Source organism: Ceratotherium simum, chromosome 1, assembly GCF_057802395.1.
Source record: "Ceratotherium simum simum isolate JZ-2026a chromosome 1, ASM5780239v1, whole genome shotgun sequence".
Classification (NCBI taxonomy): domain Eukaryota; kingdom Metazoa; phylum Chordata; class Mammalia; order Perissodactyla; family Rhinocerotidae; genus Ceratotherium; species Ceratotherium simum.
Window position 1 is genome coordinate 102,791,750 of NC_141900.1, and position 16,257 is coordinate 102,808,006.

At 42.3% G+C, this 16,257-nt stretch overlaps 1 protein-coding gene across 3 annotated transcripts; it reads right to left on the reverse strand.

Moving 5' to 3' along the window:
* Positions 1 to 886: 886 nt before the first annotated feature.
* ZNF425 (zinc finger protein 425) lies at positions 887 to 13,358 on the reverse strand. 3 transcript variants are annotated; one of them, XM_087432348.1, is made up of 5 exons: positions 13,274 to 13,358; positions 11,772 to 11,872; positions 10,032 to 10,158; positions 6,441 to 6,599; positions 887 to 3,369 (listed from the first exon to the last, which is right to left on the reverse strand). In XM_087432348.1, the coding sequence occupies exons 2-5, from the start codon at positions 11,793 to 11,795 to the stop codon at positions 1,415 to 1,417; spliced, it is 2,265 nt and encodes a 754-aa protein (XP_087288474.1). In that variant the 5' UTR covers positions 11,796 to 11,872; positions 13,274 to 13,358; the 3' UTR covers positions 887 to 1,414. The 3 variants fall into 3 exon arrangements, with proteins under 3 accessions (XP_087288474.1, XP_087288480.1, XP_004430850.2); XM_087432354.1 differs by lacking the exon at positions 13,274 to 13,358 and adding an exon at positions 11,975 to 13,108; XM_004430793.3 differs by lacking the exon at positions 11,772 to 11,872 and having other exon boundaries at positions 13,274 to 13,357.
* Positions 13,359 to 16,257: the final 2,899 nt, after the last annotated feature.

Consider the following 16,257-nt stretch of genomic DNA (forward strand, 5'->3'; position numbering starts at 1 on the left):
ATTTTTAACATGTATCCCAGGTAAAGGCACCCAGTTGTCCTGAGATGCACAGGTAAGAGGCCAGCCAACACCGATATCTGGCCCAGCGCACCTGGCGCAGGCTAGAGGAAAGTATCCTTTTCTTTGCACAAAGGCACTACTGACTCACCAAGAAGCCTGCACCCACAGGACTGTACCAACCAGAGGTGACATCTCTCCTTTTGTATACACACTGTGATTCATGGAACGCCCTTGATCCCAGCTGATTCTGATTCAGGTAATCTGGGATCACATGTTGTGCTACAAAGAGAAAAAATTTATGTGGGCTCCAAAGATTCATTAAGGAAGGAAACCTGAAAGTTTTTGTAGGAAAAATGTTAAAGATTACAGTCCAAGAGACAGGTGAAGGTTTGCTAGAACAGGCTGCAAAATTACCTTATAATGAAAGATTAGGCCAAAGAGCAAAAAATGGAGTGACGTCATGGGAGGAATTTTTCCTTTGGTCTTTACCTCAGAGACCCGAATGTTAAGGCAACTATATTTGAGAATTAACATACACTGTTGAAAATGCAGAGGAGTTGGATAAATACCATTGCTTGCTACTCATAATCTTCCATTTTTTTAAAGCTTGGAGATTGATTTGGAATTATTTCATATTTTTCTTTACTTTTTTTTTTACTGAGGAAGATTTGCCCTGAGCTAACATCCATGCCAATCTTCCTTTACTTTGTATGTGGGGTGCTGCCACAGCATGGCTGATGAGTAGTGTAGGTCTACACCTGGGATCCGAACCCATGAACTCTGGCCGCTGAAGCGGAGTGTGCCGAACTTAGCCACTATGCCACGGGGCCAGCCCCACAATCCTCCATTTTTAGGTGATTTAAATTAATCCAGAAGGAAATAACACTAATATGGGCCATCCTTTTAACAAATGAGATGGCAGATGACATTTATTTTTCGCAATATAGAGAAAGTCCTCCGAACACAGATGCCCTCTCACCATTTGAGAGAAAATAAAATTCACTATGAGAATTTCAATACAAATTTAAATAAGGAGGCTTGGTAATGGAAAGCAGACTGAGGTGTTTTGCAAGAAACAATCAGGCTGTGGTTTCAGAATTTAATGAAGGGATTACTATGCTCTTGGATGACACTGAAAAAACTGATGAAATCACAGAACGAAGTAGAATGTTCCTTCCATGACTGACAGGCCTTGCCCATGAGGACTATAGAGGGGAGATGCCCCTTTGACTATCTTATGCCTGTATTATTTGGAACTTTTGTTAAGAAGCTGTCACACCCTGCCTGCTCTGCATCTGGCCAGTGTGTCTGAAGCCAGTGTTCCATGAAGTTCTTTATCCTGCCTCAGCCAGAGCCAACAGAGCTGCTTGCTCCACCAAAAAGCTGTCACTGCTTCCTTTGTGTGTGGCTTGACCTAGAGACTCAAGGGCTTTTCCCTGGCATGTACTGCAATGTGGGTGTTGAGTGCTCCCATGTATGTAAAGCTCCTTCCACACTCATCACAGGAAAAAGGCCTCTCCCCTCTGTGATGGTGCAGATGGGTCTTCAGACTTCTCTTCTGGAGGAAGCCTTTGCCACACTCAGGACACCTGAAGGGCTTCTCTCCACTGTGTGTGTGCAAGTGGACCTTCAAACTGCCCCTTATGCAGTAGCTCTTGTCACACTCTGGACATTGGAAGGGCTTCTCACCACTATGAACTCGAATGTGTTCTGTGAGCCTGTACTGCTGAGTGAAACTTTTGCCACACTTAACACAAGAGAATGGCTTTTTGCCACTGTGCTGGAGCAGGTGGCTTTTCAAATTTCCTTTGAGACGGAAACTTTTATTGCACTCAGGACACTGGAAGGGTTTCTCTCCACTGTGGATTCTCATATGTTCAGTGAGCTGAGACTGCTGAGCATAGGTCTTACTGCACTCACTACACTCGAAGGGCTTCTCGCCCCTGTGTATCCGCTGATGGAACTTCATGGAGGCCTTCCAGAAGAAGCTCTTGTCACACTCAGGACACTGGAAAGGCTCCTCCCCACCATGAAGTCGCATGTGTTCAGTGAGGTGTGAATGTCGGCTGAAGCTCCGGCTGCACTCTGCGCAGGAGAATGGCTTTTCTTTGATGTGGACCTTGAGGTGCTCCGTGAGCCTCGATTGCCGAGGAAAGGTCTTTTTGCACTCGCCACAGGAGAATTCCTTTTGCCTGCTGTGGACTCTGCTATGGCGAGCGAGCTTAGAGGGACGGGTAAACCTCTTGCCACACTCCCCACAGGAGAAGGGCTTCTCCTCGCTATGTAAACGCTGGTGGGCCTTCATGGCATTTTTCCAAGAGAAGCTCCTATCACACTCTGGACACTGGAAGGGCTTCTTTCCACTGTGCTGAAACAGATGGGCTTTTAGGCTTCTCTTTAGGCGGAAATTTTTATTACACTCAGGACACTGGAAGGGCTTTTCTCCCGTATGAACTCTGACATGTTCAGTGAGTTTAGTCTTGTGGGTGAATTTCCTATCACATTTATCACAAGAAAACGGCTTCTCTCCACTGTGTATCCTCTGGTGGGCCTTCAGGGCAGCCTTCCGGGAAAAGCTCCTGCCACACTCTGGACAATGGAAGGGCTTCTTCCCACTGTGCTGACAAAGATGGGCCTTCAAACTTCTCTGCAGGCGGAAGCTTCTCTCGCACTCTTGACACTGGAAAGGCTCCTCCCCAGTGTGTACCCTGAAGTGCTCAGTGAGCTTGCACTGCTGGATGAAACCCTTGCCACACTCCTTATAGGACAATGGTCTCTCCCCTTTGTGCAAACACAGATGCTTCTGCAAAGTGGCTTTATACCGGAAGGTCTTGTCACATTCGGGGCACTGGAAGGGCTGCTGCCCCGTGTGAACCACCTGGTGAGTGAGCAGGCTGCACTTCAGAGAGTAGCTCTTCTCGCACTTACCGCACTGGAAACGCTTCCTCTTACACAGGATCGTCCGGTTCCACCTGAGTCTAGAGTGCCCTCTGGATTGGTTTTTGTACTTTGGATATTTACAGGGCTGGCTCTTGGAGTGGTTCCTTTTGTGCTTTACCAAGTCTCTCTTTACCTGGAAGACCTTCCTACAGACAAAGCAAGAATAAAGTCTTGGCCTTGGTGGAAGTTCCAAGTGACCTGGGGTACCCATCGACTCATGCCATGGATTGTTCTTGTCCTGATTAGATGCTGTGATGTCGAGGTTTTTATTTAGAATCTCTGTTTCTTGGAGACTTGGATGTTGTAAGGCAGCTCTTTGATTTGATAAAAGCTTTCTTTCCTCCCCTGATAAAGCAGCACATGATCCCTGCTTCTGGAGACCATTTAAATGGCATTCCTCATCTTTTGCCCTGAGAGTTCCTTGGTCACCTAGAGAGAAAAAAAGAAGACCCACCCTCATCAGTGATGTGTCTGCACTATGGTGGGGTTCAAGGACCATCTTCATGTCACTAACAATGTGGGAAAGAGAATCCCATTGATCTCGATGACTGTGAATCTGCCAGCCACAAGTAAATTATATTTAAGTTTAACTTTGATATGCAAATCCTTTCATCATGTGTTAAGAAATGGCTTAGCATGAAAAAAATGGCAGGCAAATACATCTTGTGAACCTATAGATGACCCTAAGAGGGTAGCAGAAGTTGGAAGAAAAGAAAAACGAATTACTCTGAGAAGCTGACTGTTCCATTGTATTTCCTTAAATCTGTGAAATGATTAGCACAATATTTAAGTAGAAGCCTTCAGGTCATATTCTTGCACTCTTCTACCAAGGATTTCAGGAAAAGTTCTCTGGAAGAAATGCTAATAGGGAGTATCTTTCTTAGGAATGTCAAAATGGCGATTTACTGAATTTACAAAGAACACTGTGGAAATAATTCCCTTTTCCAAGGAACTCCGAATTATAAGAAAGATATTGATATAACCATAGTCACTGCTGTTCCCAAAGTAAAAGCATGATGACAGAAAACAGAGGGAGCTGAGCTAGCGCCTTATCCTCACCCACTATATCTGGAGAGGACAATTCTGGATGCTCACCTGAGCCACTGTACTTCAGAACGGCTTTTTCTCTCACATCCCATTGAACTGAATCACAGGGCTCTCCTTATTTTAATTTCTTAACATGAGGGGAGGCCTCACCTCTGAGGGAGGGTGGGAACTGCCCTTAGAGAAGCTGTGTGGTCATCTTAACAATAACACAGGTTATGCGTCCCAGTGGATGAAGTCATTTGGTAAGTTAGCACTCCACAGCTTTTGCCTGGATTGTGACAAAAGCATACTTACCTGTCTCCTTAATTTCTATTTCTCATCACTTACTATTTTTTTTTTTTGTGAGGAAGATCAGCCCTGAGCTAACATCCATGCTAATCCTCCTCTTTTTGCTGAGGAAGACAGGCTCTGAGCTAACATCTATTGCCAATCCTCCTCCTTTTTCTTTTCCCCAAAGCCCCAGTAGATAGTTGTATGTCATAGCTGCACATCCTTCTAGTTGCTGTATGTGGGATGCGGCCTCAGCATGGCCGGAGAAGCAGTGCGTCGGTGCGTGCCCGGGATCTGAACCCGGGCCGCCAGCAGCGGAGCGCGCGCACTTAACCACTAAGCCACGGGGCCAGCCCTCATCACTTACTATTTACCTCAGGCAGAGGAACAGGTGTGATTATTGGGTGAGTACCACCTGGTATGAAGGGAACACTTGTTTTTCAGGATAGCCACCAAAGTTGTTCATTCTTTGGTACTCAACAACCTTTCCAGGCTCCTCCGTTTCTATAGGATGAAGTCAAACTTTCACCTTGGCATTCCTGGCCCCAGATAATCTGATACTAATTTATGCCCCCCCTTCTCCCACTGTGTCCCAAGAATCCCATTCAGCTGTATGCAGCGTCTTCCATTTTCTAAATATGACAGGCTTGTTCCCACCTCTGAGCCTCAGCTCACATATGGCCCCTGCTGAATCTTCTTTGCCTAACCACATCTGCCCATTCTTCGCTATTTAAATCCTAGTTCCTTTAGAAGTCCTCCTGGGATACTGCTGTCTCTCGTCCATTCTTTCTTCTCTAAATCCTTTTGGCACTTACTACCACTGCCACTTATTATTTTATTAAATTGTATGCAGTCTTATTTTATAGTTGACTAATCCAATAGTTCAATATAAATGACTAACTTAACTGCCATGTCAATTGGTCAGTAAGACAACAAACTCCTGGAGTGGAAGGATTGTTTACATATATATATATATATATCCCTTTAACCTAAGTAATACCTAACATAGTCCTATGAACATGGTAGGGACTCAATACTGGTTAGATGAATGAATTAATAGAAAGTGGCAATGAAACAAAGCCCTTGGGAATTCTTTTATCCTCTTGATGGAGCTACCCATGCATTCCCTGTTTTCAAATCCTTTCTTCTTCAGGGGAGTCATTTGACTCCCAGGGACTTAAGAGATCTGCATTTAGTAAAGCATTAACATTCTCTAAAAAATGACATATTCCATCTATCCAACGAACCTGAAATCAACAATCCAAAGAGGCTTATGCACCCCTATGTTCATTGCAGCATTATTTGCTATAGCCAAGAAGTGGAAGCAACCCAAGTGTCCCTCGACTGATGATTGGATAAAGAAGATGTGGTATATATATACAATGGGATACTACTCAGCCATAAAAAAAGACAAAATCGTCCCATTTGCAACAACATGGATGGACCTGGAGAGTATTATGTTAAGTGATATAAGCCAGAGAGAGAAAGACAAACACCGCATGATTTCACTCATATGTGGAATATAAACCAACACATGGACAGAGAGAACTGTGTGGTGGTTACCAGGGGCAAGGGGGTTGGGGGATGGGCACAAGGGGTGAAGGGAGGCATGTATATGGTGACTGACAAACAATAACGTACAACCAAAATTTTACAATGTTATAAACTATTAAGACATCAATTAAAAAAAATAACATTCTTTTAAATATTTAAAGTGTTAAGATGTTTCAAATATATTCCTTATGCTACAAGGAATTTAAAAAGTAATCTTTCAAAAGGAATAAAAAAAATCCCAAGTTCTAAAAATCTGTACAATAAAAAAATATATTGTACAAAATTGGAAGGTTTTTCATTTCTCTATACTGTACTCAAATGGACATGATGATATGATGGGGACGGTGGTTTTTCCTCAGGACTTGACAGAGACTTTACTTGCTCTCTTACAGTCAATTCTCATCTTCTTCCGGGTTATAATTTTTTTGTTTTTAATGAAGTATACACAACTTCCCTCTTTATAAAAGTAATACATTCTTATATTTGCTACCAACTTGAGTAAAAAAATATAACATTCTACATCAAAACAATGTTTCTTATTCACTAGGTCCTGCTAACTATCCAGAAAGATTCAGGAAACAAAGCTAGGAAAATGAAATGAATCATGACCCTAAATCCATTGTACTCACCAACACACGGCGACTTTCCAGTATTCTTCAAGTCCAACTGCTCATCAGTAGAAGGGCTAAGTGTCATTCTTGTTTTCTCTAAGCGTCCCTGGTCTCTGGTTAATAGCATTCTCCCTTGTTCCATCCAGGTGATCAGATCTGGCTTGGAAAAAACACAGCCTGCAACGAGAGTCCGCAAAGCCTCAGTATAGGTTTCCTGAGTACTTGGCTAAAAACAATTTTCACAGTTGACTTTGTCCTGGAGACATGACATCCAAGTTGCAAATCAAATGCAAATCAAAACTACAATGAGAAATCACCTCACACCCATCAGAATAGCTATTATTAAAAAGACAAGAAATAACAAGTATTGGAGAAGATGTGGAGAAAAGGGAACCCTCGTACACTGCTGGTGGAAATGTAAATTGGTGCAGCTACTATGGAAAACAGTATGGAGATGCCTCAAAAAATTAAAAATAGAAATAACATGATCCAGCTATTCTACTTCTGGATATTTATCCAAAGAACACAAAAACACTAATTCAAAAAGATATATGCATCCCTATGTTCACTGCAGCATTATTCACAATAGGCAAGACTTGGAAGCAACCTAAGTGTCCATCGATGGATGAATGGATAATGAAGATGTGGTATATGTATACAATGGAATACTATTCAGCCATAAAAAAAGACGAAATCTTGCTATTTGCAACAACATGGATGGAGCTTGAGGGTATATATGCTAAGGGAAATAAGACAGACAGAGAAAGTCAAATACTATATGATTTCACTAACATGTGGAAGATAAACAAACAAACGCATAGATATGGAGACCAGATTGGTGGTTACCAGAGGGGAAGGGGTGGGGGAAGGGCAAAAGAGGTAAAGGGGACATTTGTACAGTGATGGATGGCAACTAGATTTTTGGTGGTGAACACAATGCAGTCTATACAGAAGTCGAAATATAATGAGGTACACCTGAAATTTACATAATGTTATAAACTAATGTGACCTCAATAAAAAATAAATTTAAGAAAGGGAAACCTCTGAAATTGCATGAATGACAATAAAGTACAAACTAATCAGCCTGTTTAGCTTGAATGTTCTCTGCAATATTTCACAAATTTAAATGAAACAGAGAAGTTAAGGATGATGAGGATTTTAAAAAGGCTGACAGATCCAGGCAGAAAGTATTCAAAAATGATCATTATGAGAATAATGTGAGTAGAATAAAAAGCAAAATCACAGGGGGTCAAGGAGGGAACCTAGATGAATAAACTGTTCTGATTAGACTCCATACATCCAAGGAAACTAACTACTGAGGTGCTGACATTCTCAATCAACACAGTGAAGGAAACGGGAGGTTGTTAAATGACAGTGATGATGAAGACGTAGAGAGTGATGTGCCTAAGGACATAAGCCTCAAGGGAAGACAGGCTGTTATAAAGCAGTGGAGGGGTTTTACATGATGTAGCAGATACCCTGCAGTGGTGTCACCTACAGCTCAGCCCTCGCATCAGTGTTTCTCAAAGTAAACTGTGTACCAACAGCATTAGCAGCACCTGAAGTGCTTGTTAAAATGTAGATTCCTGGGCCTGAGCCTGGACCTGCTAAATCCTGGTCTCTGGAGCTAGGATCTGGACGTCCTATAAAGAAAATACTTTGAAAATAATACTGTTACTTTTTAAAATTTGAGAAAATCAGACTGGATTTTGTAAGCTCAAGGATGCTAAATGCAACACTGGATCAGCCGAGGGCTCTAGTTTTTCCTTCCCTAATGGCCTCAGTCTCCTAGCTTGATCTCTAAATGTTGGGGTCTCCTGGGGCTCTGTCCCATCTACATATTCTCCCTAGGTGATCCCAACCAGCCCTCTGGTTTCAAATACCATCTATATAATGACGCCCAAATTTGTGAATCCAGTCCTGATCTTCACTTGGAATTCCAGTCTTGCACACCCAATTATCTACTTTAATTCCATATAAATGTCTAATAAGCATCTCAAACTTAATGTGGCCAAAACCTGCTCTCTCCCAAGCCTTCCTCATGTCAGTGAATAAAGCCACTGCCGTCAAGATACTCAAGCCAAAAATCTAGGAGTTGACTCTTTTTCACCCTTAGACTCCAAGTCCAATCCACCAGGAAAATCTGGGATGCTACCTCCAAACACATCTGGAGACCACCTACCTCTCTCTATCTTTATTACCTAGCTGGTTCAGCTGCCACAGAGTCTCACCAGCACTACCAAGGCTCTTGGCTGGTCTCTCTTTCAATGCTATGTACTCCAATTTGTTCTCCACATAGTAACCCAAGTAATCGTTTAAAAAAAAAAAACGGTATTGGGGCACAGCAGTTAGGTTTGCGCGCTCCGCTTCAGTGGCCCGGGGTTTGCCAGTTCGGATCCTGGGCGCAGACCCACTCACCACTCATCAAGCCGTGCTAAGGCAGCGTCCCACATAGAGCAACTAGAAGGATGTACAACTATGACATACAACTATCTACTGGGGCCTTGGGGAGAAAAAAGGAAAAAAGGAGGGAGACTGGCGACAGATGTTAGCTCAGGGCCAATCTTCCTCAAAAAAAAAAAAATGCAGAACACAGTTTGCGTTAAAAAAAAAAAACGGTATCATATTACTTCCGTTTAAATCCCTCCATCATCTTCCCTTTGTAAATCCAACTCTGTATGTACGTCGGCCTAGCGGCCCTTCCTGATTTGGCACGGTTGACCTCTCTGTCCTCCTCTCCCATCAACTCTGGCTCTAACCCTCTATGCACGTGCTACAATAGCTCACTGTGGTTCCCACAACACATGGAGCTCATCTCTTCCTCCCTTTGGGCCTTTGCACTAGTTTTTCCTCTGCTTAGAATTCTCTTCCCCCTGATTTCACACGGTTGACTCCTTGTCATTCATATCTCAGAGTAAGTTATAAACCCCAAAAAAGAGAGAGAAGCCTTCAGGTTATACTGAGATCACCTATTAAATCAACAGTAGAAATGGTTTTAATGATACAAGACTGAGTTAGAGCAAGCTGGATAAGCAGCAAGGCATAATCTCCCCAAACTTCTCTTTAATGAGTATTTCCCTGGAGACACTAAATGTCCCATCCCACTGCTCTCTCCTCTCTCCCTCCACCACGGAACTTTCTTCCCTGTTGTATCCACATTGCGTGCTGTGTTGTGTCCTCAGCTTATTCCAATGTAATAACTGTGATCCTGTCACGAGAGCCATAGTTCTTATGAGAATGGAAAAATTCATCTTATTCAGGCAACAAAGGCAGGCACTAAAGTATCAATTAAAGAAACAAAAGAACACATTTAAAAAAAGAAAGGCAATTAGGTTATTTAGTAATTCTAACTGTGGGAGAAATGAGGGAAGGTTGAAGGGGGGGGAGACAAGAGAATTGAGAGAATTAGTAAGACTGAAGGACACAGATACCACTGGATAAAAAGGGAAGAGTTAAATATTCCCAGGCCATTACAGGAAGTTAAGGAGACATTCTGAAGGTAAATTGGGCACGGTATCACATTCAACCAGCCAATAGCTGATAAAGGGAGGAGAGCCTATTAGTATTAGGTTGGTTCCCAAAAAGTGATTCCTTAGAAGCCCATCTTACCCAGGGAATCCAGGGTCTCATAATTGGTCTTCATCACTTGCTGATACATTTCCTTCTGCCACTTCTTCAGGATCTCCCACTCTTGTTCCAAAAAATATATGGCCACATCGTCAAATGTCATGGTTACCTGGAATCACAAACAGTACATACATACATTTTCACTTTAAGGTTACCTTGTTTTTCGATGTCCATGTCTTCAAGAGACAGGAAGAAATGATATTATTTCTGGATGGTGCCATGAACAACATAATAAAACTATCACAGATGTCTACTGGAACTAAGTAAAGTAAAGGAACCAATAGCAGGCCTTTGAGCAGATGCACCATCTAAAGGGGAGATCCTTTACTTATCAGCAACAATTATTGCTATGTAAGACTGGGCCAATGTTGCTGGATGTGTCCATTTTTTAAAATACTTTTTATTCTGAAATAATTACAGATTCACAGGAAACTGCAAGGATAGTAGGGGTAGGTCCCCTGTACCCTTCATCCAGTTGACCCCAGTGGCCATATCATACATTGTTATAGTACAATATCAAAACCACAAAATTGACATTGGTACGATGTGTGTATAATTCTGTGATTTCATCACATGTACTGATTCACGTAATCACCACCAATCAAGAAACAAAACTATTCCACCACCAGAGATCTCCCTTACATACCCACTAATCTATTATCCATCTCTATACTTTTGTGATTTCAAGAATGTTATAAAAATGAAGTCATATAGTATGCCACCTTTGAGATTGACTTTTTTCAGTCAGCGTGATGCTTTTGAGATCCATCCAAGTTGTGTTTATCAAGACTTCATTTCTACTTATTGCTGAGTAGTATTTAATGGCATGGATGTACCACAGTTTGGTTGGTTAACCATTCACCTATTGAAGAATATTTTGGTTGTTTCTAGTTTTTGACTATTACCAAAAAAGCTGCTATGAACAATCATGCACAGGCTTTTGGGTGGACATACATTTTAATTTTCCTGGGATCAATGCCCAGGACTGCAACTGCTGGGTCGTATAGGAAATATATATTTAGTTTTTTAACCAACTCTTTTCCAGAGTGGCTGAACCCTTTTACATTCCTACCAGCAATATATGAGATCCAGTTTCTTAGCATAACCAGCATTTGGTAATGTTGCTATTTTTTATTTTAACTGTTCTAATAGATGTACAGTGATATCTCATTGTGGTTTTAGTTTGCATTTCACTAATGAATAATGATGTCGAGCATCTTTTCATGGGCTTATTTCCCATCCATAAATCCTCTTTGGTGAAATGTCTCTTTATGTCTTTTGCCCATTTTCTAATTGGACTGTTTGTTTTTTTTACAGTTGAGTTTTGAGAGTTCTTTATATATTCTAGATATAAGTCCTTTGTCAGATATGTAGTTTGCAAATATTTTCCCCCGTCCGTAGCTTGTCTTTTCACCATCCTCACGGGATCATTCCCAGGGCAAGAGGTGTTAATTTTGATGACATCAATTTATCAATTTTTTTCTTTTATAGAGTGTGCTTTCGGTGCCACATCTAAGAACTTTTCACCAAGCCCTAGGTCCCAAAGATTTTCTCATATCATCTTCTATAGGTTGTATAGCTTAACGTTTTACATTTGAATGTGACAGTTTTTAAAGAAAAACTGGAAACATTCACATTTTGTATGAACTCTCATGATTTTTATATCTTGGCAACTAAAATTCACAATTTTAACAAGGGATGGTCAAAAAAAAAAAAAGTCACCTCAGCAAGCCATGATTGGCTCATGGACCATTAATCTACAAATTCTGGTATGGACTGACGAACCAGGGCTGCTCTTCCTGGAGGTTCCAAGGACAGATCCACTGTGACAATAGGGAATGAAGACAACATATATAATTTAACTTTTGAAAACTCCATTTTCACTCCTGTCAGATTCTGTGCTACAAATGTGGAAGGGAGCCTACCAAGAAAAGTGCTGGACATCTTGCAAGACAGCTAGGGCTCTTCCCAAGTGTATAAAAAACCGTTGGTCACAAATACTACAAAGTAAATTCTCCCAATAAAGGAATCTAGCAGACGTGACACCCAGGGCCACCTGACAGGATGCTGGAGAGAAAAGCTGCAGAGATAAAATTCCATCATGAAAGCTACTTCCAACCCCCAAGCTGAAGTATCAGATGTTATAACAAACAAGTTTAAACTTGGTGTTGTTTTTCATAAGGTGGACTTTCAAAGACATTCCTCTACCATTTTCTTGCCCCTCACTCATGCGCTTTCCACCTACAAGACTCTTCTGTGAGCATGCTCACAATTAGTACTGAACTGCTCCAGTGAAAAGGAAAATCAACCAGAAAATGCTGATTTCTCTTTGCCTATCCCAAATAACACAATAGCCAAGAAGTTGTCATCACTTAAGTTTTTTCTCTGGACTCAAATTTATAGCCAAAGAACTACCCCAAACTACTACCAACTTTTACAGAATAAAGAGGGATATTCCAGGAGGTTTCCGACCGCTCACAAAAGAGCAAAAAAAGGAAGTCTGGCTAAAAAGACACAGCTTGAAGAAATCTGAACAGAATTAGTACCTGCCAAGGGATGTTGGGGAGGGGTGTCAGAAGCAGAAGGAAGAAAATGCATTACATTAGTAAGATTATCAGATATGAAATCTCAGTGGGAGTACAAGGAAAACTTGCATACTTATGCAAGGTATACATAACTGAATGTACAGAGTTTCCTGGGTTAAGCTCAAGATATGCTTTTCACACTCGAAAACCAGTATTCGAATTTTCCATTAAAACACTAGAGTACTCGCGGTAAATCTGACTTAGGATAAACAGCCAACTGGTTTCAAATTTTCTGTCATTTCCTAGATGGAGCAGTCTCCAGTTTCTCATTTCCAGTCTTCCTTCCCCCAACTCTTCCTCATCTGCTCCTCAAGAGCGCCTCTGGGGCTGCATCCACAGCAGAGCACAGCACGCGAGCCCACGACAAGCCACGTCGCCCCAGAGCCCGACACAGAGCAGGAACAGCGGCTGACCGAACGGACGCCGGCCGAGACCCGGATCCCTGCACGCGGCCTTTCTCCCAGCCCAACTGCGGAGCAACTCGAGCACCAACACCCGCCTTCCCGGCTCGGACTCAGTCCAGGGTCACAGACAGTCGTCCCGGGCCCCCACCGCCTCACTCCCTGAAAAGGGACCCCACTCCAGACCGCGACAGAGACGAGTCTCGGCAGGGCCCGCAGCCTCTACGGCCCCTCTTACCGGAGCCTGCTGGGCCATGGCCCTTCGCGGTCCCGCCCGGCACGGGCCCGGCGACCCCTCCCCCGCCGCAAGGCCTGCCGCTCCGACTCCCGGGCCCAGCGCGGGCGCGGTGCACGCTGGGACTCCGCCGCCACAGCGCCCCCTGCGGCCGGGAGGAGCGGGCGCCGCCCGCGGGAGCCGTCTGCGCTGTGGGTGCAGGAGGAGGTCCCGAGCCCCCCCGCCGCCTGCCAGGGACGGATCCTCGCACTCTTTTGGGGTCTCCAAAGGAAGGAGACGGAGAGTGGAAATGGAGAGTCAGCTGGAAGTGCATGGGGAGGAGACACGCTTTTCAATGGGATTGAGAGGGAGAGGGAGACGGAGAGAGGGAGTGCGGGGTTTGGTTCCTTCCCAATGCTGACCCCAGTCAACGACTAGATTCAAGGGGTCATCTGTGAGGTGAACCCGGGAATCAAGTGTGGGAGGTGAGACTTGATTGTCTCATTGTCAAAACCATTAATCATCCACCAAGTCCTGTCCCTCAGCCTCAGGGCACTTCTGGTTTACCCGGGACACAGGCCAAGCTGATATTTACTGTAGGTTTTTGTAGATACCTCTCATCAGGTTGAGGGAGTTTCCTTCTATTGCTAGTTTGCTGAGAGTTTTTACTGTGAGTGGATGTTTTGTTTTGTCAAATGCTTTTTCTGCATCAATTTATATTATGTGGTTTTTCTCCTTAGGCAATTAATATGGTTGATTAGATGGATTGATTTCTGAATATTGAACCAGCCTTGCATTCCGGCCATAAAGCTCATAGTAAAGAACTGTGTAGAGTCTGAAATTTTACCTATCTTACAAGGTAACAAGTTAGCCTGCCATAGTTTCATAGATGTTGGCAAAAGACACACGACTCATGGGTCATTGGCAGCACGAGCTTTATATTCACATCAATCCATTGCCCATAAGTTCCATGGAAGTGATATGGGGTGGCCCAGATGGCTGCTGCACACAGGATGGTTTCATGTCACACACAAGTGAAGAACCCAAACCTAGGAACTCCGACTCTTACAACAGGGCTGCTAGCAAACTTGCTCAACTATTCTGATACTCTTTTATTTTGTGTTTAGATCATTTCCACTTAATGTAATGATTGATATGTTTTGATTTAGATCTATCATTTTATTATTAGTTTTCTGCTTTTCCTTTCTCTTTTTCATTTCTCTATTTTCCCTTCTGGGTTATTTGAAGCTATTTTAGTATTTTATTTTAATTTATTTATTATAATTTTTACTATATCTCTATATTTTCTGGTTGCTTTAGAGACTACTAAATACATGTTTAATTTTTTTTCTACTTTTTAACAAAGCAGCTTTATTGGGATATAATTACTATACCATACAATTCCCCCCTTTAAAGTGTACAATTCAATGGCTTTTAGTATATTCACAGCTCCTTTGTTTTTCTCTTTTTTAATTAATAGACTTTATTTTTTTGAGCAGTTTTAGATTTACAGAAAAAATGAGTAGTAAGTACAGAGAGTTCTCATGACTCCCTCACCTTCCCCCAACTTCCATATTACTGGCATTTGGCATTAGTGTGGTACATTTGTTACAATTGATGAGCCAATATTCATACATTAATATTAACCAAAGTCCATAGTTTACATTGGGGTTTGCTCTTTGTGTTGTATATTTTTTGAGTTTTGACAAATGTATAATAGCATGTATTCACCACTACAGTAGATAAAGATATAAAGACAATGGGACTGTTGGGTAGAAAGAATAAGATAAAACCACCTGTGATAGAGACAATCCTGTGTTCACTCCATTGTCCCTCTTCCTGGGCACACATGAAGACTATATTCCCTGGCACTTTTGCAGCTAATTTAGGGACATGTTACCAAGTCTGGCCAGTGAAATACGGATATGGAAATGGTATGGGCAAATCCCATATGATCCTTAAGCCCCCTCTTCACCTCTAAGGAGACTTGGTTGACCACTTATTGAAATTGGCAATCGGAAGATGGAAGGAGCCTGGATCCCTGAGTCACTGAGTGGAGGAGAGCCACCCAGCCCAAAATAGGCTATAGCATGAGCAGGAGATAAACTTTGTGTTAGACCTTTGAGATTTTAGGGTTGTTACAGCAGCTAGGTTTAATTACCTTAAATAGTACACCAAGAGTCAGTTTGTTACACACAGGAAACACAGTTTAGCACTAAATAAAAGCACCCCTTCTTATGGAGATAAGCAGGAGGGTTGCCTAGAGGCAAGAGTAAGATCTCGCTCCAGATGTAATTTGGAGTTCAAGTTAGAACAATCTCAAGACTCCAAAGTTTCACTCTATAAAGCATGGTCATCATCATTTTCGTTTTCATTACAAATACCTACATCTAGATTCTCATTATTCAGGAAGGAAACCTGAATTCTCAACAATTGCTAAAATTTTAAAATACCTCCCAAATTTTATAAAGCTGATCAGATTAACTGTTTTAGCTATCCTATCAAATAGAAGCCTTTTTATTTGGGATGCAGCATTCAAAATAAGCAATTTTCTGTTCTCTTCCTGATCCTTTGGTCCAAAAGTAGCATAATTCTTAGAGAGAGAGCTGTGGGACCCTTTCATTCAGAACAAGTAGATGTGATGGAATTAGATCTCAGTGTGATTTGAACCACCTGATGTCAGGGGCTTCTGTGGTTTTCAATTTATGGAAGGCTTGGAGAGCAATGCCAGGTTTTATGGGTGCCTCTGAGATACCCAGGAGAAAGACCTCAATAGTCCTGCCAACCTAGATTGGGCCAGCCATTTGTGGTTATCAGTACTCACTTCTGGATGTCTACAATGGCTGAGAGTCAGGAGTTGGTCAGTTCCTCAAATGTTATTTAAGGACATATGAGAGTGGCTCAGCTCAATCCATTCACATAAATTGTCTATCCTTCTGCCCTTGGAAGTTTCTTTCTATTTTCTATTTTTCTTCCTCAATACATCTAATAAATCCTACAATACCTCT

Excerpts from the sequence above, each read along its gene's own strand:
- ZNF425 (XM_087432348.1), bottom strand. The coding sequence starts at position 11,795 with ATGAGCCAATCATGGCTTGCTGAG. Across the intron at positions 6,600-10,031 it reads TGAGACCCTGGATTCCCTGG|GCTGTGTTTTTTCCAAGCCA; the intron begins GTAAGATGGGCT and ends CTCTCGTTGCAG. Across the intron at positions 3,370-6,440 it reads TGGAAAGTCGCCGTGTGTTG|GTGACCAAGGAACTCTCAGG; the intron begins GTGAGTACAATG and ends TTTTCTCTCTAG.